General features: G+C 39.2%; 1 protein-coding gene across 12 annotated transcripts in view; it reads right to left on the bottom strand.

Annotated features, from left to right (window-relative positions):
- Positions 1 to 24,343, bottom strand: part of LOC111582007 (neurexin-3b) — a 344,457-nt gene that overhangs the window by 212,952 nt on the left and 107,162 nt on the right. For all 12 annotated transcript variants that reach the window (XR_008603364.1, XR_008603363.1, XM_055015655.1 and 9 more), the window contains one exon: positions 23,558 to 23,941. Coding sequence is in view for 10 of the 12 variants with exons in the window: in XM_055015655.1 (XP_054871630.1) it covers positions 23,558 to 23,941 (384 nt within the window). In the remaining 2 variants the exon portion in view is untranslated. The remainder of the gene's footprint in view (positions 1 to 23,557; positions 23,942 to 24,343) is intronic.

Genomic DNA, 24,343 nt, shown 5'->3' with positions numbered 1-24,343 from the left:
GTACTGCGCTCTCAGTGCTTTTCTTGTTTACTATGTATCAAGGTGAAATCATTCCTTCATCCTTGTTTACTTTGCTTATCTTATGTTATGCGCATTTACTTGTCTGCTTTTCATTGTTGTTACCATTTAATTATTATTTATGTCCTTTTAAAATATGTAACAACGGTTAAATTAAAGGCAAGGTGGTTAAAGTCAAAATAAGCCATTTCTTCTGCATGTCTATTAAATCTCGATTGCTATCCACTCACATACGTCAGATGAATTTTTTTTTCTTCCATATTACTGAACCTTATCCAAAACTCAAACTGGTTCTCACAATAGTTTTATGCTCACACATACACACTTTAGTCCTCTTCAATCCATTTCCATTCTATCCATTCTCTTCTCTCTCAGTGCTCCCATTATTTACTTGCCTTGGCTGCAACTGTGTAGGATTATCTAATCTTTTTTTCAACCTAAACAGAGTGACAAGTCTTTGTTTTGATAAACAAACCAACAAGGGCCTTGACTGTCATTGTGGCATTTCATATGAATGCCTGTCAACTCTTCTCCCACACACACACACACACACACACACACACACACACACACACACACACACACACATTTCAGAGTCGGCTGTCAACAGTCTTTAAAGTTCAAAAATCACATCCTCAACCTGACAGCAAGGATAAGGACACTGATAAAGACTCTTACAGGCACTAAGTGTGTATTAGTCTCCTTTTTATGTGCATATACTGTTAGTTTATGTGTGTTTGCTTGTGTATGATGTTAAAAAGGATTTTTTCCTTGCCAACGTAGCCTTTGTGCTCGCTTGGGGGGGTTCAGGCTCTGAGTTCTGCAAAGCATCTCGAGACAACTTCAACTGTTATTGGCGCCGTATAAATAAAATCGAATTGAATTATGTGTTCTACATAGTGAGGCGGTGGAAAATGTCTGCCCTCCAAAGTCAAGCCTCTTGGCTGTGGACGTTATCCACAGTAATCCTCAACACGTGACTCACTCTGGAGACACACAATGTGCTGCTACAAACAGGACCATCAAAACCACCAAAAATACCCCAGCAGACTCCACTGTACTCCTAAAAGGCACTCTCTAGATGAATAATCCAACCCCCCTGTGAAACAAATCCGAGAAATGCATTTTAAATATGTGGGTAAAAAAAATCTAATATAACAGTGAATACATTGGAGACATTATGATATTTCAAGTCTGATTAAGTATTAATCTGTTATTATAGTAAGTTGCAAAATTTATGTGAAGCGCAGGGGCTTCAATCTTTTCTTTTCTGTTTAAATTTACTCCAAGTATGCCTGTCAGCTGATAGCCAGTGATTGTATGGCTCCCAAAGCACAAAATGACCTTAAAAAAAATCACTGAGGATTTTTACTGTGGTGTTGATCGAACAGCTCAGTGTCAGTGATTACTGACAGTAACCTTGTGCTGACATTAATCAAATTTTGTGCTTGTTTCAATGTCAAAATGTACATTTCCCCTGGCACTGTGCCCTCAGTTTGCAATTTTGTGAGAAAACTCTACTTTAATTTGCAATAATTAGGTTTTTCACAACCTTTTTGCACACACAGATCAACCACAACATTAAAACCACTTATAGATGAAGGAAATAATATAGATTTTTTTTCTTCTCAGAATGAAAGTTCTGCTGGAAAACCTTGGATCCTGGTATTTGTGTGGATTGTATTTCAACAAGGCCAGGATGGTATTGACCCCCATCACATCACAGAAACTGGTCAAGAACATCTCAGGAACACAACGAGGAGCCCAGAGTTTTGGCTCAAAGAACACACATATTTCTATCAGGGCTTTCATGCTGGAGATGGATCCAGTTGTGCCAGTCATAAAGCAAAAACACAAAGTTGAAAGACTATTTTGCTTATGCATAAAGACTAAGGCCTGACCGATATGCATTTTTTGACTCCGATGCCAATTCCAACATTTGGCAGAAAAAAATTCCAATAACCAATTAATTGGCTGATTAAATTAAAAGATATATAATGAATAAAATAACTTTTTTTTGCGTATAAGAAGAAAGATATGAATAACAGGCAGAACATTTTACTGTTTTACAATACTTTGTCCTTTAGTATTTGTTTAACTTTAAAACAGAGAGGAATTTTCAAGTACAAAAACATGCAACAAAGCATTAAACCTCTGGGAAATTATTTAACCTTAAAAAAGAGTTAATCTATAAATGAGTTATGACATACATCTGGTCTGCTACTTCTTGTTGGTGCAAATTAGAGGTAGCTTATAGTACAGGTGAACTTACTGGCAAAACAATACTTATACAGCTCTCTGATGCCTTTTTACGTTAAATCACATTTTCTCTACTCCATTATTTTCTGTGCCATGAAATCAGGACTCATATTAACCAAAACAACAACCGGGACACCGTTCTCAGATGTAAAACATGTCATCTTGACAGAGTTGCATTTTAAATATATAATGGTCACAAATAGTCCAACACTAATGTTCCTCCATAACAACACACAGTGAGTTGCTGTTCCAGTCTGGGTCACGTTCTAGTGTTTTCTGACAAAGTAAAACTAAGAGTGACGTCATGAAGACAGACGGTAATATTAATCAGTTAAGTCACATTTTTAAGGCAGCAGAGGAACTTATGTTTCTTAGCAGAATGAACTTAAAATGATTTGCACTGTATGGTATGTTGTTCCTGTTGGATTGCATTATTTATGATATTATGTATATTGAAACACAATGTCAGTATTTCCTTTTTTAATATATCACAACTATCATTAATACCAATTCATCACAAAACCTTCAGACCAAACATTAACTAACTTCAAAAAAAGACAAAAACTCTTTAAAGCAGACAGGAACTCCCAGTGGAGGCAACAACTCTGTGTTTATCCCTGAGAGAATCCTCTCTTAAATTACATCTGATTCACTGGTAAAATATTAATAAGCAGAGCTTTAAAGAAAAACAAGTAAAATAATAAACACTATAACGAACAAGGGCAGTATTTGCTCAATATTTAATCATCTAGTCACACTTTCTTCCTCTTCTTCTAACTCTTCCCTGATTTGGACACACAGTGAACTGCAGAGGAACCCTAAAAATGTAAAACACAACGCTGACACTCGACCCAGATTTAGGAAATAGTACATACTAAGCACTTTGAGGAATGACATCCCCTCCAGACAGCAAAAACTCAGGATGAGGTCAGTACACTCACAGGGATTATCAAATATTCCGTCATGCTCAACCTAAGCAGGGCGAAATGAATCTATCAGGATATCAAAAATCACAAGGGGTAGTGTTGAGTCAGTATGAGACAGTAAGTGGTTTTGTGCATCAGACATACTGAATAGGCTTTACACCGGGATGAGGTAAATCTGCAGAGCTTTATCAACATGTGACAGATAACGCTGCTATCTGAATCCAGAATGTACACATTAAACTTCCAGGTCTGATATTTTTATAAAGGGACATCATACTGTATTATTTATGCTCGCTATAGTTTTCATCACAGTGTCTGAATCATTCGGTGCTGTTGGCTTAAATCCACCGGTGATATAAGTCAAGGAATGGCATTCCTCTCTGGTAGCTTACGACACCATAAGATGGATTATTCAAAGCCAAGCAGCTATATTTGACCTAAAGGATGTTGAAGTTATGATTAACGACAGTTTGTGGTGATTTATGGGGAGTAAAACTACTGCTTAGGCAGTAGCTACACATATGGGCACACAAAGGTCTACAAAAACAAACACAGACAGCAATTTTCACCCTCTTAATACATTACATTAACCTTTAGCAGCCGTGTGCACAGACGGTCAAAAAGGCTGCAGACGTTTAGGGTTACCTTTAACCTGTGGCAACAAAGAAGGACTTAAACCAACCGGAAGGTCACTTTGCAGGAACGTGCAGTTAGCAGACACTTATTTAAGCCAAAAAGCATCATTTTGGGGCCATGTTGGAAGCGAAGAATGTTAATGCCCTGTTAGGGAGCAGAAACAGTGGAATCAAGGAACGCTTAAGTTATCAGAACAAAAAGGGCAGAACAGTGATTCCTCCAAACTTTTAAGTAAAAACAGGTTTTTCTTCCATCGCTTCAGGCCCCTGTGATCACCTGCTCAGAGAATTTCTTGATAAAGTAGATCTGATTTATGGTTTTGTCCTTGCTTTGCAGCGTTCTCTTAACTTGCCTGTGAATTCCTTTATACTGTGTTTGGCAAAACTGAAAAAAAAGATACGTCATTGCTTTATGTTAGTGTGTTTGAATATGTGGAATAAGGGAAAAAAATAAATCAGTTTTACAAGTTCTTAAGATTAACAAGAGACAGAGGTGGTGGTGACTGGAGTCTTGGTGTGTGGGAGGACAGTATATTCACTGGTAGCTGTAACAATGAAAGAACAATTAGAGCTGAAACTATCAGTTGATTAGTTGTTGTAGACAAAATTCAAGGGCAACTGTTCTAATAATCAGTTACTGGAAGTGGAAAAATGCTAGTTTGAAGTGCCTCAGTTGGGCCGAACTAAAATCTTTGAGATTTAGATAACAAAATAAGCATTTAAAAGGCATTTTTTCAAGTATTTTTTTTAAACATTTTACACAAATAAATAGTTGACAGATATACATTGTAGCACTATATGCAATAACCTAGATTGTAAAACTCTTAAATATGTGTAAATCAGATAAGATTGGGATCATGATGTAGTTTTGTTGTGTGGTACCTTGAAAGCCTGTTGCACCTGGAGGATTTTGATCTGATTCATTTAACTCCGGCAACAACAAATGAAAAAAGTCTTGTACTGCTGTAAAACTCCATCACATCTGCTACACTGAGCTGCACCTCGTGTTTTAGCATCTAAAACCACTGAGTTTGCAAATTAAATGTACAGCAGCTACCTTTATAGGACTTGAGAGGAAGAAAAAAGCCTTTTCTCCGACACTACTCCTAACACAATGGTGGTCACTGCTGTATGTTTTCAGCAAACCCTCGTCACTACAAAGGAAATCCACGCAGTCTGACAGGCGGACGGGTTCGCTGATTCCTCTAATTTGAACAAGCTTGTCCCACATCTCCTGCTTGTGACCTAGAAACTGATCTCAGCACGACATCTTGAAGGACGTCTCAATTCCTCAGATCGTCTCGAGGAGAGAGGAGGCTTGTCGGAGGAGCTGGAATACACAAACCACGATGCGAGTAGTGTTCTTTTGGTGACATGGGTCAGACAATTTAAATAGAGGTGACTGTTACTAACTGGGATGGCACAAAAACCCTTATATACAATACAGGCCAAAAATTTGCAAGTAAGATCACATTTGTACAAAAAAAGATCATTGGTGTACTTTGCAACAAAATAAACACGATTATTATATACAGAGTCCCTCATCAGAATAGATTTTTACTATAATTATCAGGTATTTGTATCTGTACTCTTGTTTCTTTCTAGCCATTTCTGTGGTAGTTACAGATATGGACACAGTTGAGATTGATTGGGATTTTTGTTTATGCAAACTTTCAAAAACCAAAGAGCTGAAGTGAAAAATGCAAACTGTGATTTGTTTTTTACTGTTGCACTGTGACCCTTGCAAAGCTTCTCAACTCTAAAACTAAACCTCTCTTTTCTTTTGTTAACATTTAGTCAGCACTTGCCAGCTAACATCAAAAGTAAACTGAGGAAAATAGTGCATATCATGAAAGTCTGATCATGCAGTAAATACATCCCAAAATCCATGGAATTCATACTGTTTTTTTTTTTTTTTAATTTCATTTTGACCTTTTAAAGAAAGACATTGTGAACAGAAACCAGAAGTTGCTTCCAAACTTTTGGCCTGCAATTTAAACCTCTGTAGGTCATTTTTCTGGTCACTTACTTTTATTATTCACTTATACAGGCCTGGTTGTCATGTAGAACTACACCACAAGGACTCATATATATACATGATCCGGATATAATATATTAATTGATATTAAAATTTAAATGACATTAGGGATATAACTCAGGTTCTGTGAGTAGCCCTCTAACAGGCTTCACTACTGCTTGTATGAGGTGGCCACACTTTAGCCTGAGGTGGCTACACTTTTTTGTAGGCTAATTATAAAATTGTATTAGTTATTTAAGATGATCAAATTCATGATCAGACTCTTTATCCTTTAACTGTTTGTGTAGTGTTAATGAGTATAGCTCTTTCAATACAAGAATTTACAGTAATTCACACAAGCAGTTATGTAAAGGATACAAATGTTTGACACTACAAGCCCTTATTTATCCCACAGTGAGGATATTTGGATTGTTACAGCAGGAAAGGGGATAGTGCAAACATTTTTAAAAGTATCAGTAGAAAAACAAAATCAAAAAATATTAGTTCAAACTGACCAAATTCCTCTGGATGTGGAAAAATCAATAAGTGATATTGCACAGATTCTTTCATGAGTGCATATGTATACGTGTGTGTTTGTTAATAATAATAATAAGAATAATAATATTAACATTGTATGGCATCTGTACATTCTTGTCACATGGTGTCAAATTTGTCTTATTTTGTCTCCTTGTTTCACCTACTTGCCTCCTCCACTCGCATCTCAGGTGAGACAGATGAAGACACAAGGAGAGGAAGCAAGGAAAGGAGTTCAGAATGTAAAAAATAGAGAACTGAGAAGCTGGAGAAAAGAGAAAGCAGCAAATATGCAGCATGCACACCAGCAGTGAACTTCAGCACCATCAGGGGGCAGCAAAGTCAAAGACAGTCCACTGCTGCTGACAAAAGCTTCTCATTTGACTTGTAAGAAGAACAAGGTGGACATGAGACGGGTGGAGGAAGGGAGAGTGGAAGAAAAAGGAGAGGACAGAAGAAACAACCTGACAAAGGAGGATTATTAACAGAATAAATAAAAGAGGGTGAGCTGAAAAAGTTAAGGTGAAGCCATAAAAAAGGCTAATAAGTCAGCATGAAAACAGCTGACATCAAGTTAAACATGGCAGGTTCACTCCTTGGACATTATTCTGCAAAACAAGTGTCTCTTGTTGCATGAAAGTATGATTAGAAAATGCAAATTCATGCTACTTTGTAAAATGTGCAACCTCAAACACTATTATAAGCCCTAAAAAGGCTGATGTACTAACTCCAGCTAAGGAGTAAAGTGGATGCTCCTCTTTTTTTTTTGTTTTTTTTACTTTTTTATCCTCGAAATCAGTTGGTCCCTCTGGGAACCATCCTCCCAGCTGCCGGGAGAGGTTTGGAGACTTGTCAATTTCTCAGATGGCCGAACACTGAAGGCTTGATTTCCTCTGTGTGTTCCCTCCCTCTCTCCATCTCTCTCTCTCCATCTTTGTATGTGTGAGAGAGAGAGTGAGTGGGAAAATCACACAAGAGGAAGAGTTGCGTGCGAATGTGCGTTGTGGGGAAAGAAAGATAAAAAAAAAGGACGACTGTAAATGAAATGAGACAGAAGATACAGGAAGCAGAGGATAGATGGGCGCAAACACACTCGTATCTTTTCCTATCCTGCATAGTGTATCACAATGAGAGCCTGGGTTTACATAACCCAGCACAGCTCCTAAGCACACATTTAATTACAAATGGGGATTAGGGAGCAACAGCATAACGTTCCAAGCAGCAAAAAAACTGAAACGAACAGATCGTTTTAAAGTGCAGTAGGATCTGTTTTTCTCCAGGGTAAACATTGTCAAACAAATCTCTGCCTCTCTGGCATTTTCAACGATTCAGTCAACAGTTTGTACTTCTCTCCGTCTCGCCATGTATCCACTACTACCTCAGTGTTTCCATGCACCGTGTGAATCCGAGTTGCATCAGGCGCTGCTAGAATAGTGTTCCAGGACAGGAGGCCGACTGTCAGCTCACCACGAGTCTGTCTTCTGGTGCCGCAGGCAGGAAACACCATCTTTAATGGCAGGCAACTCAAATCCCCTCAGCAGGAGAAGAGAGGAGAGGACATTTCACTCAACTCCTGCTGCATGTGTTTGGGGAAATTACCACAGCTGGCCAACACGAGAGTTAGAATTCAATCTACATGACCTCCAATCACTTAGGACCTTCTCTCTCTGCACAACCACCATTTCAGCAAATGGAGAGGAGAAGAACAAGAGGATAGAGAAATTAGGGAGAAAAAAAAATTTCTCCAAGTCACAATGCTGCAGCTGCAATAGAATTCAGCTTTAAAAACAAAAAAGCAAAAAACAAAAAACAACTCATGACATGCTTGATAATGCAGAAGATACCAAACCTATTATTCTGCTCAATTCAACAATTATTCAACTTTGGGAAGCCGTTAAGTGTTAAAAGACAAATGGAAATAAGCTGAGATGAGGAGTGAATAGAGGCTCGTTGAGGCTGGGGAATATTTTTTTTAAAAAAAGAAAAAAAATGCAGGCCCAGGCATTTTCTACACCCAGCACAATGCGAGCACGTTTCAGCTTCAAATGAAAAAGGATTAATTTAGCATGCTTCCCTAGGCTGCAAAACAGCTCAAACACAGGCACAGAAAATCTCAACAGTTAGGCTTAGATATGTATATGTGCAGCTGCAACGTAGCATAAGCTATGAGAAAATGCTAAACGAAAAGAAGCAAATTGCAGCCATGTAGGAGCAAAAAGCCTTAGCAGCACAACCACTCATTTGCGCACCCTGGAGGTAATTTTTTAACAATCTACGGTGCATTAAGTGCTACAGTTTGACACTGGCTATTGTGGAAACCCTTTGAAAATGAGTGATTTCTTTTTTCTGAGACAGAATCCACGGGAAGGATCAGATGTGTATGTGCTGACATGCACCTATGGTTTCCAAAGGCTCGGTATGCAGTAAAAATTTCAAGCAGTGTGTCAGAGAACCTTGACACATCTGTTCTAAACTTAGTCAAACAGCTTGTGGTGTCACAGTGACTGCTGACACCTTTCAAGAAATAAGGACTTAAAAGTGTATTATTTTTTTTTAAGTCATGGGGGAAAAAAATACAAAATTCATCCTTCATCTTGTTATGGAAACATATCCTTATCTGTTTTTTTCTTCCCTCCAGCACGTATAGGGATGTCAATCACAATATATGCTTGTTAGTTAGATGCCAGGAGGAGAAACAAATATATATTGTGCGGAGCGAACGAGACGTGTGATTTATCTGGTGGCGTGCACACTCGGTGAATAGATAAAATATGAAGTATCGCTGTCTCTCCGGTCACTAACAGTCCCAGACATGTAGTATTATCCTCGCTCTAAAACGACTATGATATAGTGGCATTATGTGTAATGGTGAGTTGCAGGTGCAGCTGCTGCTGATGCTTCACATCTACCACCTGCAGTGCACCACAGAGGCATCATGTGCTAAATGATGCGAATCAGGTGCCATATCCAGGGCCGGTGAGCCTTTACTGTGGGTCTTTATGTGAATCAAAACATCAAACGGTATGTATTTCAAAGCCAAAAAGTCTACTAAAAATAATTCTCATCAGAGCTGTGATCATGAAGCTCAAACCACATATGAAACTACAATTGCCACATACAGCTGTCGGTTACGAGGCTGATCGCTCAACCGTTCTCTCCAGTCGAGCTCCTCACTCTCATCTGTCTCCACTGTTAATTTGCCTTCTCTTTCAATACGCCGGCGAAGCCGTTTTGTAAACTCAGCTTCCTTCTCTTTTCTCCATCGTCCTTGTTCTCACCATCCTCCATTTTACGCCCTCCTTTGTCCTGTGTCTGTATGTACTTGCTGGCCTGTTAGTCAGGGCAGACCTTGAAGTGTCATTTCCTCTGTCTGCGGAGATAAATGTCCCAGCAAAGGGTGCTTATCACCCGTTTACGCTGAGAAGTAGGGCTGGTGAAAAAGGCGAGAGAACGAAGAAGGTGAAAGGGAGTTACAGCACAGCGACGGAGGAAAAAGGAAGGGTCGTGAATGTGTGGAGGATTAATTCTTCTTTTTATCTCTTATTTTCAAAAAAGGCCACCAAAGACAGGAGCACAAACCCAGAATGTGGTCTAAAATACCTAAAGCAGGAGCAGAGGATGATGAAGCTATTTTCAAGTGTGTAAAATTCTTAATCATGATTCCTCAGCTTCTAAAGGTTTCATCACCTTTCCTTCTTTAGGTGCATATCTGCTTTAAAACACTGGAGAGGTATGTGGAAGGCTCCAGTTATACATCTCATTCTATCTCACTATGTGATAATGGCTTCTCCAAATGCCAACAACTAAGCTGAAAAAAAAGAAAGAAGAAGAGCTGTTGAAAGGTGAGTCAGTGCTCAGTGTGTACTAGTCAGCTGCGCAGTCATCAACCTTGAAATGATGTTCTTTCATTCAAACCAAATTGTCAGCTGTCAGACGGGAGCTTTATATTACATTCATTGACTCGTACTGCAAATCCGAAATGTGACCTTCTAGAAGAGCCACAAACATTCTGGAATTCTTGCATTTTACAATCATAAAAGCAATACAGGCTCTTGAGCTTTATATCACTGTGATTTCTACACTTTGTCGGGTCAAAAGCATACAGGTGATGTCTGCTTGTATTTCTTGTCATTTCACTTCAGGTTAATTGAAGCCGACTCAAGTAAAGTAAAAGTAAAAACATCAGAAACCCAAACACTTTTCAAGGATAAACAAAGCTTTTAGGAGGTAAAAATTAACTAAGATTGAATGGAACAAAACTTGCAGTTCCTTGAGCAGCCACTTGAGGCTGACTCCAAAAGTGAGTCAATCCCTATAGACCCCCGTGTTAAATTTACATACAAAAAGTAGATCTTGATAATCTCCAGTTATTCAAAATCTCAAGACACCTACGCTTAGAGAAAGCAGCTGCACAAATGCTTAATGAGTACAGCTTGAGGTGAGATTACAGATCATGAGTGTGCAGTAGATTCATATTTTCACTTGATTTCATTTAAACGTGACATATATCATAAATATGTCAAAAAATTCTAAAATGATCACCAGCTGTAAAAATATATAAAATTAGTTGAGTAACACACGTCGACAGAGCTTTCTCTTCAGCCATATTTACAGCATAACCTTAATTGTACAATAATTTTGTCTGAGTCTTGTTCAGAAGACTCAAGAGCATGATACAAAACACAGGTAGTAAAAGCAAAACGCGGTTTCCAGGATATAAAAACCAGACAGGAAAATAAACCAGCAGGCTGAGGCTGAATCCAAAGTACAGACAAGGTCTGGAAAATGACAAGATCTAATCGAGAGGAGAAACAGAACCTTGGATTTCTAAGGTACAAAACCCAAAAAAAGAGTCTAGACAGTGAGTAGTTGGGGGCTGGGGTGGTGGTCACACAGGGGTTTGTTGTTTAGGAATGTTCCTGAGTTAAATCCCCCAAAGTATCTACAAGTGGCAGCCGTGATAAGAGCCTGACAAATTCTCTGAATGCTTCCTTTCTTGTCTCCTTTAGAGCAGGATACACTAGTCCATTTACAAAAGAGGACAAAGCAATCCCACAACTCATTATAGCAGCATCATTCAAAATGATGCACCGTCAATGGCCAACCCACGTCATCAACATCTACTACGAGTGGATTATGTTACCTAGAGGAAGTGTAGTTGGATATGTCCTATATGTTCTGTTTCACCTGCATAATGTAGCTTTTTCCATACGCTTTGCCTTTTTAGCCACAGAAATTAAGTGTTTGGTCAATGAAAAGGACCAAGTTTTTTGAAACTTTGTTGGTGTTGCTGACATGTAGAGAGTCAGAAACTTTTGGAAACAAAGAAGAAGACAACCATGCTGGATTTATGATGGTCTAATTGGTCACTATGTACTCTCCTGATTCTATCATGTGACTCTACACAGAAGCAACCAACCCCTTGCTTCATATTTACACCTGCAAATGCACGTCCAGTGCACGTGAAGCATCATGTGATTTTTAGGCATGTTAATTTGAACTGAGATTATTTCTGAAATTATTCTAAAATGCTCGGTTTGACAAAGATATAAAATGTGTTCGAAGACTAAATTCTTTTAGTGTGTACGTACCTTGAAGGAATGACTAAATAAATGAATGACAAAAACCCTAAATCGTGCTCCATTTTGCTTTAAATGTGAATTAAAGTTAGTGTTTGTTGTTTGATTATTAAAGAAGTATCTACAAGAAGTAAATACATCAAAGATAACATATACAATATTGGAAAAATTGCACTTGACATGCACTGAATAGGACTCATGGACTAAATACAGAACATGTACAGTTTGGTTTGACGTATGGAATCAAAATCATATGTGGCAGGAATTGGTACCTGACTTTCAGAAATTATTCGCACAAAGGCAGCCTCACAATCGTTCAAGGGGCTATTATAGGGCTCGAGGGTTAAGGGGAGGCTTTCAGAAAGATCATGTTTTTTTTCCCTCTGTGGGTAGGAAAAGGCATTTAGACAAGCATTTAAATTATGCCACTCTAACAGTGTTAGAACCAGTGTTTAGCATATCTGAGGAACCAAGCTCATCTGAATACAAATGGGTTTGGAGTAGATTCCTTTAAAAAGATATTAAAAAGCTTATCAAATTGGGTGCAGAGATGGTGCAGTGGGAGATTCCAACCATCTGCAACCAGATTTGTTTTGTCTTTTGTCTAATACCTTCCAAACATTTAAAAAAGAGACTAATCATTGTGCAGTTATTCTTCAGAAGTTAGCCATAGCCTGTTGTTGTTGTGGTGTTACTACACACACGTGAACTAGAACAGTATATATCAGCTTTATGATTCTTTTTTTTTAATCTGTGCACTTGCTACAAAATTTTATTTTCAAAACCCTTCAAAATAAAGCTTTTAACACGAAAGTACTGCATTTTTCACCTTTCCAAGCACAATCTAAAGGTACAAGAACATAATGTCATTGCCAGGTAGCACAATTTCATATAGGAAGGCGTCAAACATCAGTGTCAGACAATCTCTGTTCTGCAATTACTACCCATGATTAAACTGTAAAAGCCATGTGGCAACCCATTATTTCGCTGCCACTATGAATGAACATTGAATGAAATGAGCAAGTAATTGCACCGTGTGTACGTTTCTGGAGTTTCTGTCTTTGTGAGAACCGCCATGATTGATGTGATTAAGATGTGTGCGAGTTTAGGCTGAGATATAATGGCATGCAAGGAAAAAAAAGTTGCCCAAATGCAAAAAATGGGGAGCTTGGACTAATGAAATGTCTTCTAATCAGTGATTTTTGTAAGAGATTTTAAATCACATGAATAAATCAATGTGCTTACAAGTGGTGCTTTTTAGTTTTGCCTGTAGTGCAAACATTAAGAAACAGTAAGTCGGCGCTGTAATGAGTGATGTCACTGATCTGCGGTGGACACACTTTACAGCTCAGGCCTGCAGCCATCACTACTCCTCTCCTACTGACAGTAGGGAAAACACAGGCACTTACTGTATGTGGGTGGTGGCGTCTTGTCAGGGAAAAGGCAATATGCATTAGACACAATCCAATCTGTCTCCAGTGGATTGGTGTGTGTGTTCCCGACCAAGTTCGATTGTGTATTTGTGTGTGTGGATGCAGCGGAAAGACGGAAAGGGGAGAGCCTCAGTGGGATCGCTTCGGCGCTGGGCTGGCACACCGTCAGACAAACACACTTCATTACAAGCCTATTTACCTGATTAACTGGGCTACTTTATCAGCTACACAGCACTCTGCAACACACGCCTGTCAGCAACACCACGGCTCCCTAAAAGCTCCCACACCCACACAGATAGACCAAACACAAAGCTGCACTTACTGACTGAAATGAGGCCTTACGACAGCATTCTCCTCAGCGGATGACATCTAATGTACCTCCCTGTAGTCTTGAATTAATGTCACCCTCTTACAAGTTCGATTCAAATACGACCTGAATAATCTGTTGTACTTGAGTCTTCCTTATGGGGGAATAACATTTGGGTATCCTTTTCATGTAATGGAATGTAACAATCAAAAAGGAATAGAGCCTGGGGCTGTCTCCCAAAGACGAGAGAGAGAGAGAGAGAGAGAGGACAAAGCCCACCTTGGAACATTATCATTACAGGAGGGTAATGATTTCCTCTCTCTTTGCTTTCTGTGGATCTGACTGCAGGCTATTCGAGAAGAAAATCATTTCTCAGCATCACCTTTTTTTTTTTTTTTGTTAAAGCACTACACCGAACTGAACCTGCATGCCTGATTCAACCCAATTAGACATCTACCACGCAGATGGAGGGAAGTTGTAAAAATAACCTTTCTTGCAATTTAGCAAATGATTAAAGCTGGCACAGTGAAAAAGACAATAAAAACAGCTTAACAACATAAAGAGGTGATAATTTTGCATTTCCACATTGAAGATCATTCTGAGGGCAACAATTTCCCTTTAATCCGTGTTAGCACAATAGTCTTTTTTCCTCTTTGCCATGTGCGTCTGTTGGGGCTACACCGAGCCAGATTTGAATCCAGATCTCAGGCAGGCAGGTTTTTGGCAGGGACAGGCTCCCGGTCACAACCCGAACCAGCGGGGTCCATCAGGGCCAGGACCCCGGTATTACACACCTGCAAGGGGCACTGGCACTGCAGCAGCATCATAAAAGTGTTTTTCATCATGCAAAAGAATGGAAACATATGCAGGGTGAAGACGCAGAAACATCTGGCCACACGAAAGCTGTGAATGATGACATTCATTGCTTTTTATACATCATATTGCACATCCCCGTAATATGAACACAAGCAGCGTCTGGCTCCCATGCTGACACTACATCTGCTCGTGCAACGCCACAGCAGACCTCTGATCACAGGTGCTGTCATGTCTCATGGGCGGGGTTAAAGTAGACATGCCAAACAGCCACATCATGTATGAATGTGGGGGAGGGGAGGAATAAATGGGAGATCTAGAAAGTAAAGGAGAAGCAAGAAGAAGGGAACAAAAAAAAAGAGATAAGAGACATGAATCATCAGTATACTAAACCTGGCACAGATACCAGGTAGAAAACACAGAGCAGACGGGAGTGCTGTTGTCTGTTAGTTGTCGCCTGGTACGATCTTTGATCTTCTCAAAACAGTCTAAAATATCTGTCAGGTTGCATTTTCGTTCTGGTAAACAGAGCAAGAAAATTGCCGGCTTTCTTTGCTCCCAGTAGAAGAGGAGGAATTACACAGAGCAACGTGCTCCATTCAGTACAGATATGATGAAATCATCCGGAGACTTTAATTTCTGATGATACCATTATTTGAGTTCCAAAAATATCACGAGTAGAAAATATGCTGAAGCTGCTTCCATGGGAGCTGGGTTTTCTCTAGTTAGAAATATCTGGAGTGGAGGTTTTGCACTTCCACACTGGTTGTAGTAAAATTCCAGAGAGACATAATGTGTCTTCTTAGTAGTCAATGCTATCAAAAACAACAAAAGCAGCCTATATCAGGGATAGGCTGATAAATTATACTTTATGCTGACCAAAATAAAGTGACACTGATAATTAGATGCTGATCTATATATACATTTTTCAGGGACAATACCAAATATTGGTAATCAATGAGACCAATAACTGACATGTGGCACAGATATAATAATATAATGCTGCACTCAACTGAGCTGGTTTGAAAAATAACTAAAGGATTTTAGAAACACAGAAGATACAAATACCCCCAATGTATGTTCCTGTTGTTCTATTGATATTTTATTATCTACACTGCAAAAAAATTTAAAAGATGGTAAAAAAAAAAAAAAAAAAGCCAGTAAAAGTGTTTAAAATCTAATATTATGGCTACACATTGTAACATAAAGATACAATTAGTAAAAATATAGATTTTTTGATCTGATCATTATGCACAGTTTTGGACAGTTGTTTTTTCCACAGTCGACATGTCAATTATTACTTTTTCTGTGATTTTACGAGTTATAATCTGTAATTTAACATAACAGGAAATATCTGTAATAGTTAAATAAAACTTTCAAATCCTACATATGTATTTTTTTTCTTTCACAAAACACAAAGTATCTCTAAGAAAATGTTTTTTGCTAATTTAATTACAGAAATCAGTGTCATTTTATGGTCAAACACAAACAAATGAATTACCATTTGGAAACATATAGATTTTTAATGTGGATATTTTGGCATGTTTATTTTAACCAATAACAAGTAAATTAATATTTTATTATCAGTGATAAACCCAAGGAGGCAAAATCAGCTGAAAAAAAATTCAAAATGGTCCAAAACAACTAATTTTTTCATTTATATTTTTTCAAACATTGTTTTCCATCATGTATGTTGTAATTCTTTTGCAAAACTATCTCTACAAGGTCAGGAATTAAAATGTAGCGTGGAAAAGATAGTCAAATTCATATATACTACTGACATCAGCCAATTAAATAACCACCATGAGTAATTCTTAAATTTAGAACCTAAACCTACTCTAGGTTGCTAAACTCCCCATCATAGTTTGTAAGAAACACACAAAGTCGAAATCAAACATGGCGGCTGCAGGACGGTCGCCCGTTGATTCGTCAGTAATTTACATGTTACAGGTTTTTCGTTCTTCCTCAAATCAGAGGTAGAGTTGGGAAGTAACAAAAAACCCTTAACTTCCTCCTAGTCCTTTGCAGTGTGGCTCATCTTGATGCCAAAACATTTTGTTCCCTCCAAGACTTTGTTCTAAAAGCCTGTACTTTACTTAAGTCACATTTTATGATTTCTACGCCAACACAAGGAAGTTTGTGTGCTGTAAAGTGAAGGCTTCTTCTGTTGAGACCAGATGGATGATGAAAGACAACCTCTATCTCTGAAGTCTTTTTGGGTCTGTATGTGTTTATATGTTAACCTAAATAAACCGAAACTCTGAGCTGTGAACTGTTAGTGTTCAGCTGCTAGACCACAGGATGCTGGCCGGGTTCCCACCTCCCAGCTTGACTGAAGAAAATCACAGGAGAAGAAAAAAAACTCAGCAAGTTAGTATAAGTTGCTGCCTGTGGGTTGCATAGCTGCAATGCAAACTGTTAGTGAAACCATCTAGAAACAAGTACAAATAATTTATTCAGCACTACCCACAAACACCTGTCTTAAAGCCACAATTTTGGATTCATTTTTAAATATTTTCTGGACTCGGGCAGTTACATGATTCTAAATATTTCCAATTATTCAATGTAAGGGTGCATATATTTTTGCTGCCTGTCAATGCCATAATATTACCATTAACCCCTATAGTTGGGGAAACATGGCAAACACCGGATGATACGTCAAAGAGTGCAGATAAAAGAAGATGTTATTTTTGCTACTAGCTAGCCATTCTGGCGTTTTTATTCATTGTACTGCTTGTATTGCTCTCTTGTGATAAAGCATCAACCTCAAAGGCCAAAAACTGCAGTTTCTTGAATGTCCACTTGAGGCTGACTCCAAAAGTGATTCAATACTCATAGACTTTAAAGCAGAAATAAACATGTTTACTGCCTGGTACAAGAACAGCATCGGTCTCTACAGCTAAGTTTACTGTTCATGAAAACTGTATGGGGGTAAACTTCTATGTAATACACCTATTTCAGTTGTATTAAAACCTAAAGTCTGCAGTTGTGTTTTGGCAACGGATAGCAACACTGGTCCCCTCCATAACTAATTCTGGAAAATAACATTGGTTATAGTAGCTTTTTGGGTAATTAAACTAACATTACATGGGTTAACATTGCTTGAAGCTAGCTCATTAGAACATAACGACATAACACGAGTATACCTGACTAAAACTTGAATATATGTTATGTCGTCTGGGAGCATAATTTCTACCTGAATCACATCAGATAGGTTTTTACCAACAACCAAGATCCCATGATGCCACATTACTTTCTTTCCTTTGTTATCAAACCACAGTTTTTGTCATTGTTTTGACAACTTGTGTCAGAAATTATGTACTGTGCTTCCAATGATGGGTCAGAAATGTAAAATATTGCATCCAGCTACTGTTGTACGAGTATTATTTGGAGTATAGTGGTAACAGTAGTGATTGCAGCAGTATCAATGCAGAAGTACAGTCTGTCTAGCTCATTATAGCAGAAACTTGCATATATCGATTCATACGGCTTTGTCAGCTTCGCTAATACGGGCCTCTCTCTTCAGGAGTTCATAGATAGAACTGCTGATGCAAAGTGACAAATACTTTCAAAGCCTCCCAAGGAAATCTATTCGAATTAAATAATATCACAAAAAAAGTGTAGGTCTGATTTCACCAAACTGTTGTGAACAAACACAGACAAAAAGAGCTTATTTACATTCCAGCAGAAAGTCACGAGCAAAGGCCAAACATTGTAATGTAAATGTATAACCTTTGTTCCACTCCCTGGGAGCGTGCCGATGTCTATCATTTCACCCCTTGTCTCATCATACAAGCACAGCTCTCTGTTGTACCGTATAGCGTGCTGGAGATCAATAGCAGGCGCCATGTGTGAATACATCTCAGTGGTTGTTTGATATTGTCACCAGGGAGCTCCAGGGTCTGCTTAAAAGCATGGAGGAGAAGTAAAATAAACTCTTCTACCAGCATGACGAATACAATCCCATTCGTTCCAATTCATTTTGAAGAAAAAAGAAAAATAACACATGCCGTTGAAGCACAACATTTCAAATCAAAGGGATCTCTTAATCTCAAGGGCTACTGTTTTCTAGCCACATAAGAATTAGCTTCAGATATATTCTATTATGCTAATAATCATTAGAGAATACAGATGCTAATGAGATTGGACTAATTTGTAAATTCAGTTTGCCAACATCCAGACCTTGTGTCATTCTCAGCTGAGTAAAACAATCAGGATGAAGGCGGATAATTAGAAAAAAGTGTTTAGTTCAGATGAATTTGAATCCCCAAGTGATGTGAGGATAGTAAGGGGACTCGCTGAAATAAAATCTTTCGCCTTAAGAGAATGGTACTGAGCTGTCTTCATTCTGGTGGCAACAAATCAAAGCTCTCAATTTACTGCCCGGTCTTCTTTCCGACCCCTTTACTTGTGGTCGCAGGCTCTGGGTAGTGACCGAAAGAAATGAAATCGCTGACACAAGCAGCCCTAGATGAGATTCCTCGGCGGGGTGGCCTCGCTCTATGAGAGGAAGTGAACAGCAAACCGAGAGGGCTTCGGTATCGAGCTGTGGTGCCTCTGAACTAACAGGAGCTCTAGTGGAGGTGGTTGAGGCTATTCATGCCAGATCACAGAGCAGACCAGGACATACTGAGGGGATTACTAATCCCACAAGAAGAGATGGACGAAGAACATCTAGGCAGCACTAAGCCCTCTATGTTGGTAAGCATCTAAAAAGGCAAGAGAATAGATGACAGATGGGCAAAGTGTTCTCAATAAGATTCCTGGTGTAAAAATTTCAGGAAAAAAAAATGGTAAAATTGAAATTCAACTTAAATCTGAAGGAAACAGCTGCTTATTGACCATTTAAAGGCATATTCTAGACATGATGAAGTAGGGATGTCACAAGAACTGATGCTTCAGTACCGAGCCAAAATTCTTAAAACATGATGGCACTTCTTCTTTCTATTGTACTGTAGCTGCTAAAGGTACCATAGACGCCAGATGTACTGGAAATAGTGGAGATTAAATTATGTTTTCTTGGCAAATGCGCCAACTGTGCATACTCCACTTTGTCGAATTTCTTCAACTTCTTATTAATGTCTGACTGACTGGATTTTTTAACCCATGTAATCCTGTTTGGGAGTGCCTCTGCTTCCTTGCCATGTTATTACCTCTGCCATTCAACTGCGCTGTTTTTTTCTTGGCAAGCCAATGCTTTTATAGTTTGCACCAGAGAGCAGCTATATCATGCTGAAGCCAGTTGGCATGAAATTCAGAGCGACAGTGACAGGCATCCCCATGGAAGCTGATGGTAAAGGCGTAGAGAATATGGAGGTGAATGAAGCGATGAGGGATAATGGCAAGGTCCAGCAGTCCAACAAAGACGGAGATGCATACGATATAAGCTGAATCTCTCTTCCATCACTATGGGGAACACAAGATCGCTGGACGATAAAATGGATGAGCTCTAGTGAGGAATCAAGGGGACTTCTTAGAGTGTACTGTCATGTGTTTCACAGAAACATAAGGACGAGAAAATAGTCCAGATCCCATCAGTACAAACGACAGCTTTCAGACAGGGCTAACTGTGCAGAAGGCAAGCAAAGAGGCAGAGGGCTCTCTGGTCACATTACCATGAAGTTTCTGCAGCTTATATGTTGAACTTTAGAGCTGTTGAGCGCATGTTATCTTGGTTGTTGCCGACAACTTCGACACGGCCACCTCCCCCATCACAAGTTGCTGTTTTTGGTACCAAATTTGGCATCTCGAAAAATGGAATTTCAATGGTATTGGTACCAGCTACTAAATTTCCAGTTGGATTATAAAAAAATTTAAAATGTCAAAGTCGACACAGCAGAAGCCAAGATTGTAGATCCTACACTTCCCACAACGCAACACAACATTACAGGGAACTACATATTTTGTTTTAATCAACTCTTGTGTTCCAGTGTATGAGCTAGTACACTGTCCTTTATGTGTAAAATGAGAGCTTCCATTTAACATCTTCTGATTATCAATATACTGATTTTCAGCTTAACTGTGTGTCGGAAAGTTGAAACAGTTTCCACCACAACCAACCATACAACTCCGAGCACCTAAACCAACCAGCAGAGATTGTATTATTGCAGCATTTGAACAAAGAAGCTCATATCCAGAGGCATGTATTCAGTCATGACAGCATTAGCAACATCAGCACATTTCATCACACCTCAAGCCTCACTGTGCAAAGTGAAAAAATCAAGTGCTGAACAGACTGAAGCTTTGTTCTACAGCTCCAGGACCCGGAGGGCAGGCCTGCCAGTCCCATGGGTTATCACCCAGCAGCAGCAGCGCTTGCTGATCGCCGAGACGTGACCGTTCGGAGACAGATGTGTGGGAAGAAGCGGAACTGGACGGCAGAGGAACGATGTGGGGGTATGGAACTTCAGGAACATGCAGCTTAATGTTTTCTTCTTGTGGGTGGAAGGTCAATGAGGCACATTTGCTCTGTTTGAGTGTTTCTTCGCCCCTACACTGCCGCCTGTACAGCTGATTTTTTTTCACCTTTGGCACAGATACAACATCATTAGAGCGTATACTAAAATAGGCACAACAGACAGACCGAGATGAGGTTAACTTGATCAGACAGCCGACTCCCAAAATCTGCTCCCACTGCAAGTTTAAATCTTTCACAGCAACAACTTAAAATCAGCTTTTGTAAACACCATATATGACCATCCATTTTGAAAATGTGTCTTTCCATGATCTTCGTAGAAGAGCTACTTCATGATTCCTTCTCATGGAGTGCATGTAAAAGACAGACATAGCCTCAGGGTTTGTAAAGCAAAGCCAATGCAGAAGTGTTTTAAACCTGTATTTTTTGCTCAAGGCCAGCAGGGAGGTTGCATAAAGAAGTCTGACTGTATAGAAGTCAAAGAGAAAATGACCCTATGTCTGTTTTGATTTGTTACCTCAGTTAACATTTTTCTAATGAGTTCAGACAGCAAAGTAAAAGAGTCATAAAGTCATCAGATTTTAAAAGGAAAAAAACATAAAAATGCAATTTGGTGTATAAGTAAGCACCAATGACAGTTCAAAGGAACTCAAGCAAAGGCTCTCAGATAAAAATATGTTTTAAGAAGGGACCTAAAAGAGGTCACTGACTCAGCCGACCTGATTTCCTCGGGCAGATTGTTCCAGAGCCTCAGGGCTTCTACTGCAAACACTCTGCCCCCTTTATTTTTCTGGAACAGAAACAGACCTCTGCTCTGAGGATCTCAAAGAATGCACTGGTCTGAATGGCACTAAGAAGTCAGAGATACATCTGGGAGAGAGGACATCAGGGATCTAAAACAACATCAGTGAAATCTGTCCCAAAACATACTGGGAGCTGCTTCTACAGAGGCTCAAACTGGAGTGATGTGATCGTGTCTTTTGCTTCTGTACAGTCTAGAGCTGATCAATAGATTTATTGGTCCTGGCAACTAAAATGTCTGTTGCAGTAATGCAGTAAGGATGAGATAAAAGCCTGTAAAATGGTCCCTGTGTCCGTAAAAGTTAAGATATGTTGTATAAGTATATGTTTAAGATCTCACTCAATAGTTTATTATCTCAATTGCTAGTTTTAAGTCTCCTTCAAAACACCACTATATTTATTTCATAAATTACAGTGTCATTTAGAGAAAAATAGAAAAAAGACAGCTAAATGTGCAGGCCTGACTACCTACTGATTGAGAAGTCGCATCAAGAGCAAGATGTCGATGGCCAAATGCAATACTCTAGGTTTCAGTATGGTTGTCACATCCATCTTTTATACACAGTCCATGTTCCTTCTCAGATTTTAAGCTACAGTCTCAACAACACAGGAGGTAACAAGTTTCAGTCTCCACCTGAATGTTTTCTCCACAAAATGGTGTGTAAATCAGTCCTTCTTCGGTGTAAGGTGAATGTTAAAATTCTCTTTTGGCTTTGTTAACTGCACATTATCATCCCACCTCCTATAGTCTGACACTTACTGCAGGATGTAACAACCCACCCTCCAGATGCTCATTATTCCTCCTACAAGTACAATCCTTTACAGACCTCAGGTTCTTAGGAAAGCACTTACAGCCCTCCACCGAACCCCCCCAAAATCTCTGTAAAATAGTGGAAGAAGTGGAGAACAATCTGAACAATAGTCCGATAACATACTCTCCCACCGCTTGGAGTGTCCCTATCTCTGCCGTCTCATAAAAAATGTATGCGCCCGAGCTCTTAAAACTCAGACAAGGAGAGCCCATTTCACCAGCTGGGAGAAGTTCAATTCTCTCTAGAATCTTCCCTAGCAAAGAAAAAAAGCTTCGAAAGCCACTTGGCAGAAAAGTGAAATCCTATTAAATCTTTCAGCAAAGCTTCCATAAATAATGTGAGGCAAGTGTCCCAAGTCACACTTCTGGCTGTCTGCTGAAACACAGTAGCGTCCACTTTCTTAGAAAAGCTATTATTAGCAGACAACAGCTAAATCTCTGTCACTTTTGAAGGGTAGACGTGATGCTTTAAGTTCCTTTACAACATTTTGCATCTTGTAGCATGTACGGACATGTTATCTACACGGTGGGCCATAAGTTTCCATACATAGGAAAATGTAGAATGTGTATTTTTGTAGGTTTCAGATACTCTAGAAGATGTGTTTGACACTATCTTTGGGGGCAGTTGAAGGCCATGGTGTATCAGGTGAAGATACAAGACATAAATCATCTCCAGGAACGTATCAGCAACGCCATTACAAGCAGAACTTCAACTGTGCTAATGCAAGTTCATCAACAGTGGAAAACACGTATTAATATGTGTTTTTGAAACAATGGTAATCATATAGAGCACATTATATAAATAAAAACGGTTGTCCAACATAAAATGTGTATTTTTCCTATGTATGGAAACTTCTGTCCCACCCTGTATATGTAGCACAACACTATTTCATAAGCTCGCTGGTAAGTTTCTTGACCTTCATTAAAGGTCTTCTACTAACAAATCAATAAACTTTCTGGCAGATTCTACCACAAAGGGCATGGAAAATGACAAAAAAAGCAGTCTTACCTCTTTCACAGGTACTATCCCAGAAGCCAGTTCCTGTACAGTCACAGATGAAGCGGTTCCATCCTTCCTTACAAGCCCCGTTGTTCTTGCAAGGGTTGCTGTCGCACTGTTTCCCCGTCACCTTGCTACACGAGGACTTGATGCCGGTCATGTTCTGCGACTGAGCTATCTGCCGGATGTCCTTGCTGCGTCCATCGATGAACAGATCCCTGACGCAGCCCACGTAGCCGTAGTTGAGCATAGCGGTCCAGAGCTCGGTGGGGAGAACCAAACCGACCCGGTTGTCGGGCAGACCCCCCAGATAAAGGTCCCCCTCCAAGTCCAAGATCTCATTTTCCCCGCTGGCTGTGAAAGGGGTCCGACGGCTGTTTACTGAAATGATGCCTGGAGGTGGAGAAAAAGCAATTATTGCAAAAACATACATGTCAACATGCCATGTAATCGACTACAAAAATAATATTATTACTATAAATGTAATTCATTATGTCTGTAAACTCATCTGCACCTACTTATGTACTTATGTCATTTGCACATCCAAGCACATTCTTGTTCACACATTTCTGTATCACTCTTGTGTATTCCGTTTTTTTTATACTCTAGTATTCAGTGTTGTCTTATTGTTTAGCCTTTAATTGAATATACATGCTGCTGTATTAACTTAATTTCCCTCTGGGGATTAATAAAGTCATCTAAGTCTACAATGAAAATGAAATAAAAACCGTCGGTGGATTGAGATAATGTAACTTGTTTCTTGTCAGTGTCATACTCTGCTATTTAAGCAATCTG

The sequence above is a fragment of the Amphiprion ocellaris genome, chromosome 12 (assembly GCF_022539595.1).
Source record: "Amphiprion ocellaris isolate individual 3 ecotype Okinawa chromosome 12, ASM2253959v1, whole genome shotgun sequence".
NCBI classification, from domain to species: domain Eukaryota; kingdom Metazoa; phylum Chordata; class Actinopteri; family Pomacentridae; genus Amphiprion; species Amphiprion ocellaris.
This window is presented reverse-complemented; position numbering and strand designations above follow the sequence as displayed.